This window comes from Eubalaena glacialis, chromosome 4 (assembly GCF_028564815.1).
Source record: "Eubalaena glacialis isolate mEubGla1 chromosome 4, mEubGla1.1.hap2.+ XY, whole genome shotgun sequence".
In the NCBI taxonomy this organism is placed as follows: Eukaryota; Metazoa; Chordata; class Mammalia; order Artiodactyla; family Balaenidae; genus Eubalaena; species Eubalaena glacialis.
The window spans coordinates 170,713,943-170,736,542 of NC_083719.1; the positions used below are offsets into that span (position 1 = coordinate 170,713,943).

General features: G+C 39.1%; 1 protein-coding gene across 1 annotated transcript in view; it reads right to left on the bottom strand.

Annotated features, from left to right (window-relative positions):
* Positions 1-9,249: 9,249 nt before the first annotated feature.
* The window catches only part of LOC133091154 (ELKS/Rab6-interacting/CAST family member 1-like), a 115,554-nt gene continuing 102,203 nt past the window's right edge, over positions 9,250-22,600 (bottom strand). Inside the window, 1 exon segment of the mRNA XM_061190112.1 lies at positions 9,250-10,911. Coding sequence (XP_061046095.1) covers positions 10,734-10,911 — 178 coding nt within the window. The 3' untranslated portion in view covers positions 9,250-10,733.

Consider the following 22,600-nt stretch of genomic DNA (forward strand, 5'->3'; position numbering starts at 1 on the left):
CTCATGAATTTTGATGATAATTAAGTCTACTCTTTACGCCAACTCTACTTATTAGCTGGGGTCCAATGAGACCACTTCATTCACAGAGGAAAGGGTTCAACGCAGGTTTTTGTGACTAGTTTTGGGGGGATGGTAGAGGGAGAACGAGAGGAAAGGGGAAGCTACCAAAGAATTCCTCATATCTTTAAACAAGAAGCCTCCTATACTCAAACGAGGTTAGGGCAAAAGCTGTGACAGCTGTAACTTCACTCAGGCAACTGAAGAAGAAGACTGGACCGGACCCTTTAGCAAACCCCATAATCCCACTCCCCTAAAACACTCCTCTGAACTTTACTTCTTGACATCAGCTCTGTCAACATCAGCTATAAACCAGCTATAAGACTCTACTCCGCACTGCCTTGCCTTCAGATCAAACGTTCAATAAGAAAAGCAAAGGCAAAAGGAAAAAAGGAACAACAGCAATTAAAAATTAATTTTTTGTTCTCTTCAAATAGCTCCCTGAAAATTAAAAGAAAAAAAAAGGCTCACTATACAGTAACATAAAAAGAAATCACTTGATACGGACAGATCTCATTAAGCTTCTCTCAGCAGCAGAAAGAAGGTCACTGCAGATTTCATGAATATCTGAGGGAACAGCCCCCCATGTCCACTCATCCCCCTGCCCTGGCCCTGCCAGTGGAGGTCACTCCCTCAGCTTAACATTAAGAGCCACTTCCTCTGGGGTAAACACCACTTACCAGAGAGTTTAACATGCTCTGAAAGATATTAATGTTAACTGCTATCCATTATCCTTACTGTGAAGAGACCATGCTTCCTTCTTCATCACCCTCAACCCCACCACTATACCTCCTCCCCATCCCCCAAACATAAATACACATGCGGAAGATTTCATTAAAATCATTCAACAGGTCAGAACTCAATTACCAACTGTTCAGATGCTTAGTGGGGAGGAAAAGTTGAAGCCAGATGCACTGATGAAGTCAATTTTTTTTTTTTAAATAAATTTATTTATTTATTATTTATTTTTGGCTATATTGGGTCTTTGTCGCTGCGTGCAGGCTTTCCCTAGTTGCGGCAAGCGGGGGCTACTCTTCATTGCGGTGCGCGGGCTTCTCATTGCAGTGGTTTCTTTTGTTGCGGAGCATGGGCTCTAGGCGTGTGGGCTTCAGTAGCTGCAGCACACGGACTCAGTAGTTGCGGCTCGCATGCTCTAGAGCGCAGGCTCAGTAGCTGTGGCGCACAGGGCCTAGTTGCTCCGCGGCATGTGGAATCCTCCCGGGCCAGGGCTCGAACCCGTGTCTCCTGCATTGGCAGGCAGACTCTCAACCACTGCGCCACCAGGGAAGCCCCGATGAAGTCAATTTTAAGAAAAGAAAGCTAGCCTAACACAGAGACAGAATTTGGTTACACACCAACCACTTTTTGGTTTAAGGAAATGCTTTGGGTTCAAATGTAAAGATATTTTCTCCCCCTGTTCTCTTTAAAGTCCCTCAAGTATCTCTCACAGTTCAAATTGTTAAAAGTCAAAACAAAAGCATATGCATTTCATTAAGGAAATGGAAACATATATATATAAAATGACGCTTTATAGAAATAACTTTTATGGAGCATCGAGTACAAATATCCCACAAAGACTGGCCAGGTTCTCATCTTGAAAATTCTGGTAGCTGGTAACAGAAGCTCAGGCAAGGACATGGGGTTTACCAAATCGTAGGACACGTCTCCTCTGATCAGTAATGCTTATTAAAAAGAACAAGCACAAATTTTCAAAGTCTTCCCCAAAAACCCCAAAGATAGTCTTTTACTTAATAGAATAAACAACTGATGTGGTCCATAAGAGGCTGTCTCTTGCCTTTTGAGGTCTTGGCAAAGGTGCTATATATACACCTGTTTCTGCCCTCTCTTAAAAATAAAAGGAATCTCTTTGGAGATTCCACTTTCCAAATGCAAAGGAGGAGTTTCCACAATAACACAAAGGAAAGGATTAAACTATATGTTTCACTGAAGTGAGACCCTAGTACTTGTGAGAAATTTCATGACAAATGTAACTTTAACCACTTACTGTTTTATGGGGAGCATTCCTGAAATAAGCTCAAATGATGTGATTAAACGTTCCCATAGAAGAGGGCTAAACTTAACTGCAGGAAATAGCTTAGTAGGCTACACAATCGTACTATCAATAAACATTCTTTCAGTAAATTTCATTGGCTATCAAATGGAACTGAATTTTGTCCAGAGGAAAACATGTCTATTGAGGACATCTCAAACATGGCAGAATTTCTTAAAGTCATTTTAAGACTTGTTTTGCTTTTTTCCTAAATGATAAGAAGTGGCACAGTTTGAGCTAAAAGCTTTAAAAATTTGCACATGTGCCAACAATATGAGTAGGTGCTTTACCTGCAGGAAAACACAATTTTCAAGTTACTTTCAGCAACTATCCACAGGGTTGTAAAAACAGATGCTGATTTGTATGTACACTTTTCCTATATAATCCCTAACTCCATTTAATATTTGTTGAGAACTCCATAAAAACCCACTTATGCTCATATTCTAGATAGAAAAAGCCCTAAGAAAAAAACTAATCCAAAGGGAAGAAAGGATATAGAATTAAATCTTTAAATAGGTCAAGAAGGTCTGTTAAGAAGAAACCAAAATTTATTTTTACAAAAACAAGAAGAACATTAATACATCAGAGGTATCTTGCATGTGACACATCACATACTATTTCTGGAAGGATGTCAGATAATTTTTTAAAAGGTTATCTTAAACCATTATCCCCATGGTCAATGGAAAAAGCAAGGATAAGTGGTCTTCATTTCAGAAAGAAAAACAAAAAAAACTGTTACCAAAATGGAAGAAAAAAAATTTTTGTAGGTAGAGCAAATAAAATACAACTGTAAAGAAAAACACAAATGTTTCACTGATTCTGCATCTAAGAGAATATGCCTAAATACATGTAAAGCTGCTTTCCCCATCTCTATTTCTATTGTTTTCACTTTCTTTGAACTTTATTCTTAATAGTCATTGGTCTCAGGAGAGCTGGCTCACAATGTTCTTTCAGCAGTCCCATTAATCTCCCTGACAGTCCTCTCTCTCAAGGTTAAATTCAGATACTTATCTTTGTCATAAATAAAAACAAAGCACCAAACCACTACTGATATGAGCTACCACCCCCAGTTCAGTCTGCTTTGCCATATTAGAACCTGCAGTTCTGTCAAAAGACAAAGTGTCACTGCTGAAAGAATAAAAATATAAAAGGTAAACATCCTGAACCAAGGGAAGATGGCATTTCCTTTGTTAAAATATGTGAGGCCCTTAGAGGGTAACCTGTGAAATTTTAAAGAATATTAGGGTGCTAAATATAATATCATTATACAGAATATTTTAAATTTGTAACTAAATTTTTAATTTTTATTACTTATAACAATAATTGTAGCTGTAATTAATGAACAGCTGCCTCTGTAAAAGATTAAGAAAGGCTAAAAAGAAATTTTAAAAATAGCTCTTAACCTAAGGCAGATATAAATTAGTCGGGGGGTGGAGGGCGGAGAAAAATGATTAAATCACACAGGAACAATTCTAAAACAATGTATTGAAAAATATAAAACAATAAAATATAATTAAGCGTACAGGCTGAGGAACAATAGATAAGACAATAACAAGAACAGGGTAGAGTTCATCAACAAAAGTTAATTTTAAGCCAGAATCTTCAGGCAGTAAAACTGGACATCCACAGGAAGAAGACTGCATAAGTAGAAGAGCATAAATTAGAAAACCAATAAACTATATTTAAGGAACACCAACACTATCAGGTTGTATAGAATAGAGTAGCTATGCTAGTGAGTATCTCACCTAAAAATGAGGCTAGAAATACTTAAAGGATTTGGTTGACAGGAAGCTCCCAAGGGCAGGCTAAGATGCTTGTGAATGAGAGGTCTTGACATCTACTGATGCAACTGAAATCAATAAACAATTTTATAGAGAACCAACAATGGGCAAAGTACCAAGACAGGGTTCCCAAACTCAAATATACGGGGAAACAACACACAAACTAACAGCATATAATACAAGGTAAGAAAATAAGCCTTGAAATCAAAGCAGAAACAAGCTGTAATGGAACTGCAACACAGAGTGTGATTAATTCCCACTGCAAGGATTTAGGCAGGCTTTACAAGGGAGGGAACATTTGATCTGAACCTTAAAAGATGGGTAGGCTTTCAGTACAAAGCTTTTCTAATCCCAAAATGACCATCAGTCAAATCAGCTAAGATTATGCTTCCATATAATGCTTATTTGGGAGGCTCTTGTTGCTGGGATTTACCTAACTCCAGCTCTCCGCACAGCAATTACTTATGAATTCCACTACAGCACATCTTTTCACATATCCAGCACAAAAAGATGTTTTAATAAGCATATCTAATGTTCACAGGGGGAAAAAAATTCTTATTTATCTCTATATCCTCACAGCACTCAGCAGAATGACAATTCCACAACGGGCACTCAATAAATGTTTACTGAGGATAACCACAGATTATTCTGAAATCTGATGTAGCCAATTGCAGTGAAACATGGCTTACAGAAAATGTGAATGAAACAACTCAGATCTAAATGTAACTAATACAGAGCTCAGTTCTTGAGTAGTGGAAACAGAAAGCCTGGCAAAATTCAATGCAGACTGTCAACAGAAGAGGCGCTAGAATAGAAAAACATTATAGTAGGAAAAACATGATAGTAGGAAAGGCCTGTCACCAATCTGTGCCTCATTGCTTTTATCATTCATGTCCTTTATTTGTGAATATCAACTGGAATTGTAAAAGTTTAAATGTTAGTATGCAAGGACCATGGCAGAAACTCTTTAAATACCCATTGTATAACCACATCTTAGAATAGTCACAAATATACCTAAGATATTCCAAAGATCTTGCGAGGGGCAGTGAATTTTGGTGAGCGTGTGACAGAAATACTGGCCAGGGCAAGTATCTGGATTGATGCGGGACCATCTACTATGCCCAAGGTCAACAGGGCAGAATGTAAGGCACCCCTTTCCCCAGACCAGGGGGGATCGCTGGGTACTTTCTCTCTTGACCATCCTGGATACACTGGATCAGACCACACACGGATGCTGTCCTCTTTCTCAGCCTCTCAGCAGCATTAACAATCCTCTCCTGCCTTCAGTGATGCTATACTCTCCTTTTTCTCTCCTGCTTCAACTGGTCTCTTCATTTTAGTTTCCTTTCGAGCACCACCCTCTCCTACTCTGTCCCAGCTCTAAACGGTGAGGATCCTAAGGGTTCAGCTCTAACTCCATTTTCTTCTGTCAATATTTTATCTCTAGACGGTATCTGATTCATATGGATTAAAATATGATTTTTAAGCTCAAGTCTCCAAAATTAATTTAACTACACCAGACTTCTCTAAACTTCAAATCTGCACTTCCAACTGCTGGCTTGACATCTCCATTAGGATCTCTCTCAGATACAGTCACATGTTGAAAATGGACTTGTTCTCTTTCCCTGGAAACCTGTTGACCTCACCCTCAGGGTTCGCCCATCTCATCACTGAGCATCGCCACACACCCAGTTCCACATGCCAGGAAACCTAGGAGCCATCCCCCTTCCTTCCTCTCCTTTAGTGCCCACATTCCAACCCACGAGAAATTCTTGCCTGTTCTACCTAAATGTAACAAATCTCAAATCCACCCTCTCTTTTTTTCTCTTCTGAGCCTCCAAAAAGCTCTATCATCACCTCTCATCCTCATTATTACTACAGGGCCTCCTACTATGACCTGAGCTCCTTTGGAGGAGGGACGCTGTTCATCATCACTATTTACACAAAGCAGGTGTGCAAGACATATTTACTGACATACACTTTCTTCATAACCACTCTTATCCCAGTCTAATCCGTTGTCCAAATACTGCAAAAAAAACCAGTACTCTCAAAATGCAAATCAAATCCTGTCCATCTTTACTTAAGGTATTTCGCTACTTATCAAAGTTAAACTTCATACATGGCCTACAAGGTCCGGCATGACTAACACACACGGGTGCCTGTGTTCTACCTCACTCACCACACTCTGGTCCTCGAACAACCTAAGGTAAGGTTTTTCTTACCTTAGGGATTCCCTCCACTTTAAACCCTGTTTCCTCTGCTTTGCTTTTTAAGACCTCATCTTCATGTCATACCCTCAGAAGGGACATCTCTGATGGCTCTACCTAAATTTGCTGCCCACCATCTTTCCCTCCCCCACTATCTTTCACATGCCCGGTTTATTTCCTTACAGTACTTACCATAATTTCTACTTACTTGTTCACTTAGTTTTATCATTATATTCTCCTCCATGAGACAATATGCTCCAGAGGGCAGGGAACATGTCTTCTCGTAACTGCATAACCAAAGTTTAGCAACAGAGTTCTACACTTAGAGAGCATTCAATAAATTTATATTGAATAAATGCAAGACATCAAGTATGGCTAAAGAAAATGAGCAAAACTAAACCTGATATCTTGGAGGGATAGAGACTTGTCAAGACATATCAACTCTAATAATATCAGCCTATTATCGATATCATCATGGCTTTGAGATTTGGGTCAAATCTTTGGAATAGTCAACTTGCTAAACTGAATTCTAAATTAAATGATGGCTTTAGGATGTTAAACAATATGGAGAACACAATAATATCTGCACTGCAAATTTAGAGATGGTATATGAAAAAAGCCCAAGATATCTATCCGATATCTAGCCTGTATCATTACGTTTGGTGGTAAGATGTTTCTGAAATTCATAACTCACTTGTTTAAAGGAGATGGGAAAGTGAAGTGGGTGATTATAAGTGCTGAGGAAATATAGAGTCAATGACTATTTTTAATAAAATTTTAATTCTGAACTATTTACAGACATACAGAAAAGTTGTAAAAATAGTACAGAGTTCTCATACACCCCTCACCTAGCCTCCTGTAAAGAGCTTACATAACCACAGCACAATGATCAAAACTAGGAAATTCACATTGGCACAATACTATTAACCAAACTAAAGATCTTATTCTAATTTCATCAGTTTTCCCCTAATGTCCTTTATCTGTTCCAGGATTTAACCCAGGATCCCACATTTCATTTAGTTGACATTCCTTCTAAGTGTCCTCCAATCCATCTAAAACAGTGCTCAGTCTGTCTTTCCCTGTCTTTCAAAATTCTTGACATGTTTAAATATACTGCTCAGTTATTTTGTAAAAAGTCCCAGAATTTGGATTTGTCTGGTATTTTCTCACGATGGGAATGAGGTTATGCATTTTGCAGACACACATCAGCATCTCTATATCTCCCTGTCTGCATATAAGTTGAACACCATGAGTTCTTACTAGTAGTTCTGATTCCAGTCTAGCACCCCAGGTTCTTTTTCATTATTCTTTCTTGAATAATGAAAACACTCAGCCTTCATTATCTACAATATATTTCTTTATTATTACAACATTTACGTACAGTTCTTCTGTCTTTAGCTTCACAGTATTCAAGAAAAAGGCTTCCAAAGCTCCTTAGGTCCGTTCCCTTCTTCCCCACCCCTTTGAGGGCAGTTATGGTACTCATTTATAAAACTGGTTCATCTGTTAGGGTTTGTACTCCTTCTGGGGTTCCCCCAACCCCACACCTTGACTGGTTTTGTTTATCTAGTTTTTGAGAAGGGTAAAGAGAAGTGTCACTTTCTGCTCAAACCTACCACCCCCATCCCCTTCCCCCTGCTTTCTACTAATCCTCTCCCAACCACTCCCTTAGATAACTGGTCTCTTTCGTTTCCAGATTATTGTTCCTGTTTTCTTTGGCAAAAAGATCAGATATATGTGTGTTCTCTCATAATGAGCAGCATACTACAGAGAGTCTTTTGTGTACCCCTCACCCCCCGCCCCGGCTTGACAAGATGTCCTGGAAATCACTCCACATCAGTTCGTTAGAGATCTCCCTCATTCCTTTTTGGAGCTGCCAGTCTCCAATGTGGATGCACCACAGTGGATTCAAGCACTCCCCTATCTATAAGCAATTAGGTTGTCTGCAATACTTTGCAATTAGTACAATACTGCAAATAACCTTGTGTACATGACCTGTGAACACGGGGCTTAATCTGAGTATAATTACAGTCAGCCCTCCGCATATGAGGTTCCTCTGCATCCATGCCTTCAAACCACAGACCGTGTGGTACTGTAGTATTTACTATGGAAAACTGTCCGTGTATAAGTGGGTCCTCGAGTTCAAAACTGTGTTGTTCAAGTGTCAGCTGTATATGTATCTTAATACTGTTGGAGATGTGTCTTCAGATACATCTAGACATTGGAGAGCTGGGGCAGTAAGTACCTGCATATGTATATGAGAATTACAACCTACATAAAAAAATCACTCTGGGGACTTTACAAATTATTAAGAGCACAAAAGGGCTTCTAAAACCAAAAAGTTTGAGACTAGTTAATGTAGATCATAGTAATAACTGTTCAAAACACAAAAGTACAAACAGGATGCAGTCGAGTGCCTTCACAACTAAGGCCATGCTAAACAGCAGCAGTGTTGAGAGCCTGTGAGATCCCGCGATTCCCTCTATTCTCAGGCAGCATTTTCATTTCATGTGTAAGGAATCTGTTTAATCTCTTCAGGACACTTTTAATGTGTTGAGCCAAGAACAAAGTAACAACTTATCTCGAAACTCACTTTATGCCAAAAAGAAATACTTTTATTTCCACCTGAAGTATTTTAAAAAATGGAAAATTAGAACAAAATGAAGATACCTTTTCAGAACACTTTCAAAATAAAACATGGAATTTTGAATTAAAGAAAAAACACACAGAAGAGCAAGGACAACGAATGTGCAAATGCTACGCACAACTGTCAAGGATAAGCCTCACACATGATGTTGAACAAAAGAAGCCACAAAAGAATAAATATGATCACTATTTATGTAAAGCAAAAATATGCAAAACGAATCTATACTTTTTAAAAATATATACAGGTTGTAAAGAAAAGCAAAGAACAATAAAAGTCACAATAATGAAGGAAGGGAAGAAATGATGATTGGGAAGGAATATATAAATGATTTCTGGGATGCCAGCAGTATTCCAATTCCTTGAGACAATCACTTTACATGTATTATTCACACTGTGCATGTGAGTGTGTGTGTGTGCTTTAGGTACTTTTTAAAACGTATATTATTCTCCAGAATAAAGAAAGTTAAATGAAAAAGTAATACCACTGCTTTGTGACAAACTCTAACCAGAAAGAGTGAGGTCACCAATGAACTTAACACCATAACCGGCAGTCACTGAATAACAAAAGGCAAAAACGAAACTTCTAGTTTAAACCAAGCTTTACTCTTCACAAACAAAAGAAAATACACTGTGTTTATTAACATGATAAGCATAATTAATCTTTGCAAGCCAAGGTGGCATCTGATAAAGATTAAATATTCATTACTCATCAAAGTTCAAAACATTAGTTATAAAGCACTTCTTTTTAACATGATAAAAAATATTTTTTTGACTATAATCTCTTCAAATATTTTCTCTGGTCCTTTCTCTCTCTCTTCTCCTTCTGGGACCCCTATAATGCGAATGTTGTTGCGTTTAATGTTGTCCCAGAGGTCTCTTAGGCTGTCTTCATTTCTTTTCATTCTTTTTTCTTTAGTCTGTTCCACAGCAGTGAATTCCACCATTCTGTCTTCCAGGTCACTATCCGTTCTTCTGCCTCCGTTATTCTGCTATTGATTCCTTCTAGTGTAGTTTTCATTTCAGTTACTGTATTGGTCATCTCTGTTTGTTTGTTCTTTAATTCTTCTAGGTCTTTGTTAATCATTTCTTGCATCTTCTCAATCTTTGCCTCCATTCTTATTCCAAGGTCCTGGATCATCTTCACTATCATTATTCTGAATTCTTTTTCTGGAAGGTTGCCTATCTCCACTTCATTTAGCTGTTTTTCTGGGGTTTTTTCTTGTTCCTTCATCTGGTATATAGCCCTCTGCCTTTTCATCTTGTCTATCTTTCTGTAAATGTGGTTTTTGTTCCACAGGCTGCAGGATTGTAGTTTTTCTTGCTTCTGCTGTCTGCCCTCTGGTGGTTGAGGCTATCTAAGAGGCTTGATGGGAGGCTCTGATGGTGGGTAGAGCTGACTGTTGCTGTGGTGGTCAGAGCTCAGTAAAACTTTAATCCACTTGACTGTTGATGGGTGGGGCTGGGTTCCCTCCCTGTTGGTTGTTTTGCCTGAGGCAACCCAACACTGGAGCCTACCTGGGCTCTTTGGTGGGGCTAATGGCAGACTCTGGGAGGGCTCACGCCAAGGAGTACTTCCCAGAACTTCCGCTGCCAGCATCACCATCCCCACGGTGAAACAGAGCCACCCCCTGCCTCTGCAGGAGATCCTCCAACACTAGCAGGTAGGTCTGGTTCAGTCTCCCCCAGGGTCACTGCTCCTTCCCCCGGGACCCGATGTGCACACTATTCCGTGTGTGCCCTCCAAGAGTGGGGTCTCTGTTTCCCCCAGTCCTGTCGAAGTCCTGCAATCAATTCCCACCAGGCTTCAAAGTCTGATTCTCTATGAATTCCTCCTCCCGTTGCCGGACCCCCAGGTTGGGAAGCCTGACGTGGGGCTCAGAACCTCCACTCCAGTGGGTGGACTTCTGTGGTATAAGTGCTCGCCGGTCTGTGAGTCACCCACCCAGCAGTTATGGGATTTGATTTTATTGTGATTGCGCCCCTCCTACCGTCTCATTGTGGCTTCTCCTTTGTCTTTGGATGTGGGGTATCTTTTGGTGAGTTCCAGTGTCTTCCTGTCGATGATTGTCCAGCAGCCAGTTGTGATTCTGGTGCTCTCGAAGAGGGAGTGAGAGCACGTCCTTCTACTCCGCCATCTTGGTTAATCTTCCCTATAACAGCCAGAATGTCTCTGGATGAAAATAGAATAAAATTAAAGCAATATTTTTCACCTCCTCATTCCTCTAGTGGCTTCCTTTCATCTTCGTTTCTCTCTCAGTCCAAACCTGGTCAGTCTGATTCTCGCTTTCTGACCACTTTCACTATCTTTTGAAGCACAGAACCGTGAATCCACTCTTCCGATAAATCTAAGATTCATGACATTTTCTGCACTCATAACTGAATTTCTAGACATCTCATTCCTGGGATAAGTTCCATCATTTCAGCTGCTTATAGCAATTCAAGACAACGTTAGTATACAATGTTCTGTTACATATTTTTGTTTTAGGACAAGCATACTGACCTTGAGGTGAGACTGAAGGAAACAACAAATCCAGGAAGAAAGTGTGAAAGAGAAAGTTAGAAAAAAATTAGTGAGGGCGATATTCAGAAATAATATTATTCACAGACATAGACAAAATATAAAGCACAGGATTAGAGAAGGGAAAGGAGTCACACAGATTCTGCACTGGCAACAAAAATTAGTAATTTCAGATTTTCAACAAGTGTATTTTCATATTAGATTACACCACTGTACCTTAATGTAAGTTTCTAAAGGAACAAATTTTGTCTAAAATTTACCATTTCCTAGGGCAGGAAAAAAAGTAGTTTCTTAAACACAGAGGAAAAGAAAAGAAGGCTAGTTGCTCCCCTTCTCATTTAAGTAGCTAACTGTGATCCTACAACGTCAGTCAGCTTAGTTCTATACACACCCATCTTAGAACTGACAACTCCTTTACCCACCCCAGTCCATTTCTTAGACCCAAGTTACCCAGGAGCAGAAGCAGAAAAACACTGACAGCTTCAGTTATTCTGTAGAAAACAGAACTCTAATTCATTTGGAAAATTTTGAAATAATTTTCTCAAATGTGAAAATAATGTTTTCCTAATTACACCCATTATTTCTCATTCCAAATCTATCAAATCCACCCCCAAAGGCGCAATCTAAAAGCAATAATGAAGACTATATGGCTCTATAAACATCAATTCATTTCCAATACTGCTCAGCAGAAAGAGATGCAAAGTAGCCATGCTTCATATTCCTACCCTAGCACGAAGCCCCTGAGGTTCATTATTGCTTTTCATAACAACAGCAATACTCTTTTTCTCTTTTTAAAAATTAATCAATTTCATTGAAAGTAGTATCGATATTATCCTCCAAATACTTAAGACTTCTAACAGCCAGTGCCATCCAGCTCACCTTCAGGATCTAAATTTTACTTTAAGAATCTAAAACAAGAAGTTTATTTCTTGAATGCAAGTACCATTTCAACTTGCACTTTAATGTTTTCTAATATTTCAGTACTAAAACGAGAGTTTTTTAAAACTCATTGTCAGAATAACGAAAGGCAAGGATAACAAGATTTATGATCGCCATCACATAAGATAAATAGATGAAAAACAGAGAAACAAAATGACAAACAAAACTCCTCACAACCACACAGCGAACACGTGGTGGATCCGTGAGAGGAATGTAGGTCTGCTGACACACCTCCTGGACATACTTTATATGTCCTATGATGCTTACAGACTCCTGAAGGGATCTACAAAAATCCATGGATCTTTGGCATTTGGAAAACAGTGTAGAATGCAGACAATGTTCAAAGTCAAAGAGAGGCCAGTCATTTATCTAAATGACTGTTCCCAATGATCTTTTTTATTTTTGTTGGTTATGACACATTACGTTAGAATAATTTTATATCAACGATGACACTCACTGAAATCTCATATAGATGCAAAGTTTTATATGAGACACGAGAAAATCCCTGAAAAAAGAAAAATTAAGCTTATTCCTGTCGAGAGTGAGCAACCTTAAGGATCTTTTTAACTATCTTACAGTTCAGGAGTCACATTTCACTTCGGCATCAAACTTTAGCTCTTGGGAAATAAATTTAGGAGAAAAAAAATCTGCATATAGAATAACTATATATAATTCTAATGTTTCCAGTGTAAAGTAAATACTTGAGGTAACCATCAAAATTTCTATCAAGACTGTAATAAATTATAAGGTGCTGTGCCCACAAGAAACTTTAGGAAGATGGCCTAATAGAACTGACTATGTAAAGCGGTGTGATTTATTCTTCTTTTAAATGAAATCAGTGAAATTCATCTAGGAGGAAGAAGGAAGAAACAAGCGGCCCCCCCCAGAAAGCAAGCTGAAGCCAGAACCAGTCGCCTTCCGTTACAACACTCGCAGCATCTCGTTTTCCCTTTTTCTTTTCATTTTTTTAAACACAACCCATTCTCCCTCAAGAAAGCACACACAATCACCACACTCATTTCTCCTCTATTCCAGCTACGTCAAGACCACATTCACCAACACTGTCCTTCGTGGATCAAAGATACATGACTATAAATTTAAAAGTAAGGAAATGCTTTAAGGAACCATTTTCCTCATGAACTGTATACTAGTTTATGCCAAATCTATATACAGCTTAATATTAATTTCCCTATGGGAGATTTCTGAAGACATTAAGCTGAATGATCAATTTGGGATTTCCTTACAGAAAAAATATTTACAAATATGAAGATTAAATATGTAGGTTTATATTCTCAGGTTATACTGTGCCATAGATGCCTGAATATACTGTGATACCAATATAAAATCACAAACATAAAACCCACTTTCCAAATGAAAATGTCAAAAAAAATTTTAGGTCAACCTAAGCAAATAAACTTTCAGGATGCAGTTAAAACAGTCAAATATCTAATGATAATAGTAAACATATTCATCTGGTTACACACATTTAAAATGGAATACATGAGAAGATAACGTTAATTTGGAAATACTTCCTTCCACCCCCAGTCACTGAAATAATTTTATTCACTCTCTTTGCGCACATCTTCAATATCAATTCACCAAAGGAAGAAGATGCGCCATTACTTTATGTATTACCAAGAAATAAAAAAATATATACCAATTAAATCACGCCATTATTTATTCACGTATCCCAGTTTCAGTGATGTTAAAATGTAAAAATACAAGTTAGAATTGGTATTTCACTGTGACAGAAGAGGAGAGAGGTTATCTATACTTTTGTTTAACCTGCAGATAGAAAAGTAATCCTACTGAATTATGTTAAAAAAGAATATTTAATGCATATGTGTTTACTTATATTTTTACAGAAAGAAAAGTATATGGGCAATGGTAAACATATTACAAACATATAGAAGAAACAAATATAAAAATATATTCAATATAACAAACAAGGGTATAAGGGACTATTAAATCTCCATCTGTTTGATGAACGGTCTGAATGTGCGGGGGATGGAAAGATAAAAGTGAAGAAATGTGGGATGATTAGACAGTAAAATGAGAAAGGAGCTGTGTCTCTATGTTTTAACGTATGTATTTATTGGGCCCACAACAATGTACAGTCCTGGGACAGAATGTGATAGATACTATAACAAAAGCACAAAAAAAAAAAAAAAAGAAAGGAAAGAGAAATTACTACCTAAGAGAGGTCAGTAAAGTTTTTTTTTTCCCCCAAAAAAGATAACAATTAAAAGGGGTCAAATTCCCACAAATGAATAAGGGGAAAGAAAATTTTAGTCAAAGAGAAAATACTCAGAAAAAGCAGATAACAAAAAAGCATTCATCTCCTAATTCTAAAGCCCAGTTTTAAAGAAAACAAAGAGTTAAATCTACTAATATCAGACCAAAAGTTGGAAATATCTTGTAAACTCTAAGTTTGCCAACACATTTTGAAAGATTTATAAAAAATAAAAATAACTCCATGTTCATTACATAAAATTTCAGGTACTAGTAAGCTTTAAAAGCAAATAAAAAAACTTAAAAGGGCATATCCTCAAGCCATGAGGATTTAAGCCTAGCAACTATCTTCCCTAAATTCTCCAAATACCACCAGAGAAGTACTTTCTCTTACACATGCACGCGTGCATATAACACCACAGACTAAATCTCACTCCCGGCATGATGGGAAAACGACCCCATTCTTTGTGTTCAAGCTCAGTTCATTATGTTGATCTTGAACTACAGAAGTATAGATTCCTCTCACTTACCAAAATGAGGTTAACAGTTACTGCTTTAGCAATTTAGACAGTTAATTCAGGGGCTAACTACCTTGAGCCTGAATTCTGAGCAAACTGGGAACACCCTTGCTTTAAAAAGAAAAATCAAGCAGCTCCAAATCTTATGCATACATCATATACCAGTTTTTTAATAGAGCCAGTTGTTTATAAACCAGAATGTAGTTCCCTTGGAAACATTATAAACACAGGTTAAGTTTTCTTGCTAGTCCACAAAATTTAAGTTTAATCATGATGTAAAAGCCTAGAACTAATACTTCTAGATGAGGTCTGGAAAAGACAGTTAGCAAAGAAAATGAAAGCAACCATCACAAAGCAGAAAAACTAAGTTTCCTCCTAATAAAAACCTAATATAAATCTACTTACGAGACTGGCCCCAAAATGTGCTTACGTACCTATACATATATGTGTATGTGTGTGTGTGTGTGTGTGTGTAAATAACAACACTGATTCCTGGTTCTCTTGCCTTTGTCAGAATAGTACCAGTAGCAGCACACTATCCTGGCTTTCCCTCTCCATTTTACATCTCCATCTACGCTACAGTTCTAGGACCTAAAATTAGGAGCCTAGGATCCAAAACAACCTGCTAGCCTTCTATCCAAACAACCTCTCAAGCCATTATCATTTAATACTGGTCACAAAAATTAGAACACCAGACTTAAGAGTCTGAAGTTCAACAAGAAGCCCCTTTTCTATAATAATTCTGTACCCTGGGGCACACATTAATTGAGTATGTTAAGTATTACTTCCCAGGAGAGCTCAACCAGACCGCAAATGGAAACCTCCTCACTGAAATTTCTAGGTACCAGCAAGCTGTGGAAGAACGCCTCTGCCAGCATCGCCTACAGAGGAAAAGTCCGCTCCTTGCTGGAGCTTTCGTCTTCTGAGGCTAGATGATAAACTCCTTGAAGGCAGAGATTTTGTTTGCTTTGTTCCCTGTTGTGTCCCCAGAGCCCAGAACAGTGACCAGCAAATAAGAGCCTTCATAAGTAGAAAAATTCATTCATTAATTAATGAAGAAGGAAAGGGTATACTCTGTGGCAAAGAGGAGAGTGAGTTACGGAGAGAAAAACTAAACTCACAGATTGGCTATTATTCTCAAGAGCTTGATAACTACAAATCTTACTAACAGTAGTGTTTTTAGAGATGCATATTTAAAGGGAGAGTAACCAGGTAAAAGGAATAAGGAATAAAAAGAACTTTAGGGTTTTCAAAGATTAAACGTGTCTAAGAAAACATGTCCTTTCTTTTCATCTTTTAATCCCTCTTATAAATTTCAAAACACAACCCCAAATGAAATCTACATCCATTAAAATTCCAGTTTTTATATTCCCACAAATCAGGAAATATAGTAAATCCAAATTTCTTATAAATTATTTAAGTTACACAATAATATTCTATTATTCTTTACATCACTGAAAATTCCTAACTTTCATAAACCAAAGGCAATTCTTGATACCTAAATTATGTGAAAAATCAGAAGATGGGTGTCATTCTCCAAACATAAAAGTTTCTAAGTGGGGGGGAGGGGCAAGATGGCGGAAGAGTAAGACGCGGAGATCACCTTCCTTCCCACAGATACAGTAGAAATACATCTACACGTGGAACTGCTCCTACAGAACACCCACTGAACGCTGGCAGAAGACGTCAGACCTCCCAAAAGGCAAGAAAATCCCCACGTACTTGGGTAGGGCAAAAGAAAAAAGAAATAACAGAGACAAAACAATAGGGACGGGACCTGCACCAGTGGGAGGGAGCTGTGAAGGAGGAAAGGTTTCCACACACTAGGAAGCCCCTTCGCGGGCAGAGACTGCGGGTAGCAGAGGGGGGAAGCTTCGGAGCCACGGAGGAGAGCGCAGCCACAGGGGTGCGGAGGGCAAAGCGGAGAGATTCCCGCATGGAGGATCGGCGCCGAGCAGCACTCACCAGCCCAAGAGGCTTGTCTGCTCAGCCGCTGGGGCGGGTGGGGGCTGGGAGCTGAGGCTCGGGCTTTGGTGCTAGCCGGGAGGGAGTCCGGGAAAAAGACTGCAGCTGCCGAAGAGGCAAGAGACTTTTTCTTGCCTCTTTGTTTCGCGGCGCGCAAGGAGAGGGGATTCAGAGCGCCGCCTAAACGAGCTCCAGCGACGGGCTCCAGAGACGGGCGCGAGCCGCGGCTATCAGCGCGGATCCCACAGCAACAGGGGCGCAGAGGGAAAAACGGAGAGATTCCCGCACAGAGGCTCGGCGCCGAGCAGCACTCACCAGCCCGAGAGGCTTGTCTGCTCACCCGCCGGGGCGGGCGGGGGCTGGGAGCTGAGGCTCGGGCTTCGGTGCTAGCCGGGAGGGAGTCCGGGAAAAAGACTGCAGCTGCCGAAGAGGCAAGAGACTTTTTCTTGCCTCTTTGTTTCCCGGCGCGCAAGGAGAGGGGATTCAGAGCGCCGCTTAAACGAACTCCAGAGACGGGCGCGAGCCGCGGCTATCAGCGCGGACCCCAGAGGCGGGTGCAAGCCACGGCTATCAGCGCGGACCCCAGAGACGGGCATGAGACGCTAAGGCTGCTGCTGCTGCCGCCAAAAAGCCTGTGTGCGAGCACAGGTCACTCTCCACACCGCCCCTCCCGGGAGCCAGTGCAGCCCGCCATGGCCAGGCTCCCGTGATCCGGGGACAACTTCCCCGGGAGAGCGCACGGCGCGCCTCAGGCTGCTGCAACGTCACACCGGCTTCTGCCGCCGCAGGCTCGCCCCGCCTCCTCCGTACCGCTCCCTCCCACGGGCCTGGCTGAGCCAGAGCCCCCGAATCAGCTGCTCCTTTAACCCCGTTCTGTCTGGGCGGGGAACAGACGCCCTCAGGTGACCTACATGCAGAGGCGGGTCCAAATCCAAAGCTGAACCCCGGGAGCTGTACGAACAGAGAAAGGGAAATCTCTCCCGGCAGCCTCAGAAGCAGCGGATTAAAGCTCCACAAACAACTTGATGTGCCTGCATCTGTTGAATACCTGAATAGACAACGAATCATCCCAAATTTAGGAGGTGGACTTTGGGAGCAGGATATATTAATTTTTCCCCTTTTCCTTTTTTTGAGTGTATATGTGTATGCTTCTGGGTGAGATTTTGTCTGTATAGCTTTGCTCTCACCATTAGTCCTAGGGTTAGGTCCGTCTGTTTTTGTTTTTTTACTTAAAAATTTTTTTTCCCCTAATAAATGTTTTCTTAATAATTTTTTCCTTATATTCTATTTTTAAAAAATTAAAAAAAATTTTCTTAATAAGTTTTTTCATATTTTTTATTTTAAAAAATTTAAAAAAATATTTTTCTTAATAAATTTTTTTAATAATTTTTTTCTTACTTATTATAAAAAATTAATAAATCTATTTTTAAAAATTAAAAAAATTTTTTCTTAATAAATTTATTCTTAATAATTTTTTTTCTTATTTTTTATTATAATAACTTTATTTTATTTTATTTTATCCTCTTTCTTTCTTTCTATTTTTTTTCTCCCTTTTATTCTGAGCCGTGTGGATGAAAGGCTCTTGGTGCTCCAGCCAGGCATCAGGGCTGTGCCTCTGAGGTGGGAGAGCCAACTTCAGGACACTGGTCCACAAGAGACCTCCCAGCTCCACGTAATACCAAACGGCAGAAATCTCTCAGAGATCTCCATCTCAACATCAAGACCCAGCTTCACTCAACGACCAGCAAGCTACATTGCTGGACACCCTATGCCAAACAACTAGCAAGACAGGAACACAGCCCCATCCATTAATAGAGAGGCTGCCTAAAATCATAATAAGGCCACAGACACCCCAAAACACACCACCGGACGTGGACGTGCCCACCAGAAAGACAAGATCCAGCCTCATCCACCAGAACACAGGCACTAGTCCCCTCCACCAGGAAACCTACACAACCCACTGAACCAACCTTAGCCACTGGGGACAGATACCAAAAACAACGGGAACTACGAACCTGCAGTCTGTGAAAAGGAGACCCCAAACACAGTAAGATAAGCAAAATGAGAAGACAGAAAAACACACAGCAGATGAAGGAGCAGGGTCAAAACACACCAGACCTAACAAATGAAGAGGAAATAGGCAGTCTACCTGAAAAAGAATTCAGAATAATGATAGTAAAGATGATCCAAAATCTTGGAAATAGAATAGACAAAATGCAAGAAACATTTAACAAGGACGTAGAAGAACTAAAGAGGAACCAAGCAACGATGAAAAGCACAATAAATGAAATTAAAAATACTCTAGATGGGATCAATAGCAGAATAACTGAGGCAGAAGAACGGATAAGTGACCTGGAAGATAAAATGGTGGAAATAACTACTGCAGACCAGAATAAAGAAAAAAGAATGAAAAGAACTGAGGACAGTCTCAGAGACCTCTGGGACAACATTAAACGCACCAACATTCGAATTATAGGGGTCCCAGAAGAAGAAGAGAAAAAGAAAGGGACTGAGAAAATATTTGAAGAGATTATAGTTGAAAACGTCCCTAATATGGGAAAGGAAATAGTTAATCAAGTCCTGGAAGCACAGAGAGTCCCATACAGGATAAATCCAAGGAGAAACACACCAAGACACATATTAATCAAACAATCAAAAATTAAATATAAAGAAAACATATTAAAAGCAGCAAGGGAAAAACAACAAATAACACACAAGGGCATCCCCATAAGGTTAACAGCTGATCTTTCAGCAGAAACTCTGCAAGCCAGAAGGCAGTGGCAGGATATACTTAAAGTGATGAAGGAGAAAAACCTACAACCAAGATCACTCTACCCAGCAAGGATCTCATTCAGATTTGATGGAGAAATTAAAACCTTTACAGACAAGCAAAAGCTGAGAGAGTTCAGCACCACCAAACCAGCTTTACAACAAATGCTAAAGGAACTTCTCTAGGCAAGAAACACAAGAGAAGGAAAACACCTACAATAACAAACCCAAAACATTTAAGAAAATGGGAATAGGAACATACATATCGATAATTACCTTAAATGTAAATGGATTAAATGCTCCAACCAAAAGACACAGACTGGCTGAATGGATACAAAAACAAGACCCATATATATGCTGTCTACAAGAGACCCACTTCAGACCTAGAGACACATACAGACTGAAAGTGAGGGGATGGAAAAAGATATTCCATGCAAATGGAAATCAAAAGAAAGCTGGAGTAGCAATTCTCATATCAGACAAAATAGACTTTAAAATAAAGACTATTACAAGAGACAAAGAAGGACACTATATAATGATCAAGGGATCGATCCAAGAGGAAGGTATAACAATTGTAAATTTTAATGCACCCAACATAGGAGCACCTCAGTACATAAGGCAAATACTAACAGCCATAAAAGGGGAAATCGACAGTAACACAATCATAGTAGGGGACTTTAACACCCCACTTTCACCAATGGACAGATCATCCAAAATGAAAATAAATAAGGAAACACAAGCTTTAAATGATACATTAAACAAGATGGACTTAATTGATATTTATAGGACATTCCACCCAAAAACAACAGAATACACATTTTTCTCAAGTGCTCATGGAACATTCTCCAGGATAGATCATATCTTGGGTCACAAATCAAGCCTTGGTAAATTTAAGAAAATTGAAATCGTATCAAGTATCTTTTCCGACCACAACGCTATGAGACTAGATATCAATTACAGGAAAAGATCTGTAAAAAATACAAACACATGGAGGCTACACAATACACTACTTAATAACGAAGTGATCACTGAAGAAATCAAAGGGGAAATTAAAAAATACCTAGAAACAAATGACAATGGAGACACAACGACCCAAAACCTATGGGATGCAGCAAAAGCAGTTCTAAGAGGGAAGTTTATAGCAATACAAGCCTACATCAAGAAACAGGAAACATCTCGAATAAACAACCTAACCTTGCACCTAAAGCAATTAGAGAAAGAAGAACAAAAAAACCCCAAAGCTAGCAGAAGGAAAGAAATCATAAAGATCAGATCAGAAATAAATGAAAAAGAAATGAAGGAAACAATAGCAAAAATCAATGAAACTAAAAGCTGGTTCTTTGAGAAGATAAACAAAATTGATAAACCATTAGCCAGACTCATCAAGAGAAAAAGGGAGAAGACTCAAATCAATAGAATTAGAAATGAAAAAGGAGAAGTAACCACTGACACTGCAGAAATACAAACGATCATGAGAGATTACTACAAGCAACTCTATGCCAATAAAATGGACAACCTGGAAGAAATGGACAGATTCTTAGAAATGCACAACCTGCCGAGACTGAACCAGGAAGAAAGAGAAAATATGAACAGACCAATCACAAGCACTGAAATTGAAACTGTGATTAAAAATCTTCCAACACACAAAAGCCCAGGACCAGATGGTTTCACAGGCGAATTCTATCAAACATTTAGAGAAGAGCTAACACCTATCCTTATCAAACTCTTCCAAAATATTGCAGAGGGAGGAACACTCCCCAACTCATTCTATGAGGCCACCATCACCCTGATACCAAAACCAGACAAAGATGTCACAAAGAAAGAAAACTACAGGCCAATATCACTGATGAACATAGATGCAAAAATCCTCAACAAAATACTAGCAAACAGAATCCAACAGCACATTAAAAAGATTATACACCATGATCAAGTGGGGTTTATTCCAGGAATGCAAGGATTCTTCAATATACACAAATCAATCAACGTGATACATCATATTAACAAATTGAAGGAGAAAAACCATATGATCATCTCAATAGATGCAGAGAAAGCTTTTGACAAAATTCAACACCCATTTATGATAAAAGCCCTGCAGAAAGTAGGCATAGAGGGAACTTTCCTCAACATAATAAAGGCCATATATGACAAACCCACAGCCAACATTGTCCTCAATGGTGAAAAACTGAAACCATTTCCACTAAGATCAGGAACAAGACAAGGTTGCCCACTCTCACCACTATTATTCAACATAGTTTTGGAAGTGTTAGCCACAGCAATCAGAGAAGAAAAAGAAATAAAAGGAATCCAAATCGGAAAAGAAGAAGTAAAGCTGTCACTGTTTGCAGATGACATGATACTATACATAGAGAATCCTAAAGATGCTACCAGAAAACTACTAGAACTAATCAATGAATTTGGTAAAGTAGCAAGATACAAAATTAATGCACAGAAATCTCTTGCATTCCTATATACTAATGATGAAAAATCTGAAAGTGAAATTAAGAAAACACTCCCGTTTACCATTGCAACAAAAAGAATAAAATATCTAGGAATAAACCTACCTAAGGAGACAAAAGACCTGTATGCAGAAAATTATAGGACACTGATGAAAGAAATTAAAGATGATACAAATAGATGGAGAGATATACCATGTTCTTGGATTGGAAGAATCAACATTGTGAAAATGACTCTGCTACCCAAAGCAATCTACAGATTCAATGCAATCCCTATCAAACTACCACTGGCATTTTTCACAGAACTAGAACAAAAAATTTCACAATTTGTATGGAAACACAAAAGACCCCGAATAGCCAAAGCAATCTTGAGAACGAAAAATGGAGCTGGAGGAATTAGGCTCCCTGACTTCAGACTATATTACAAAGCTACAGTAATCAAGACAGTTTGGTACTGGCACAAAA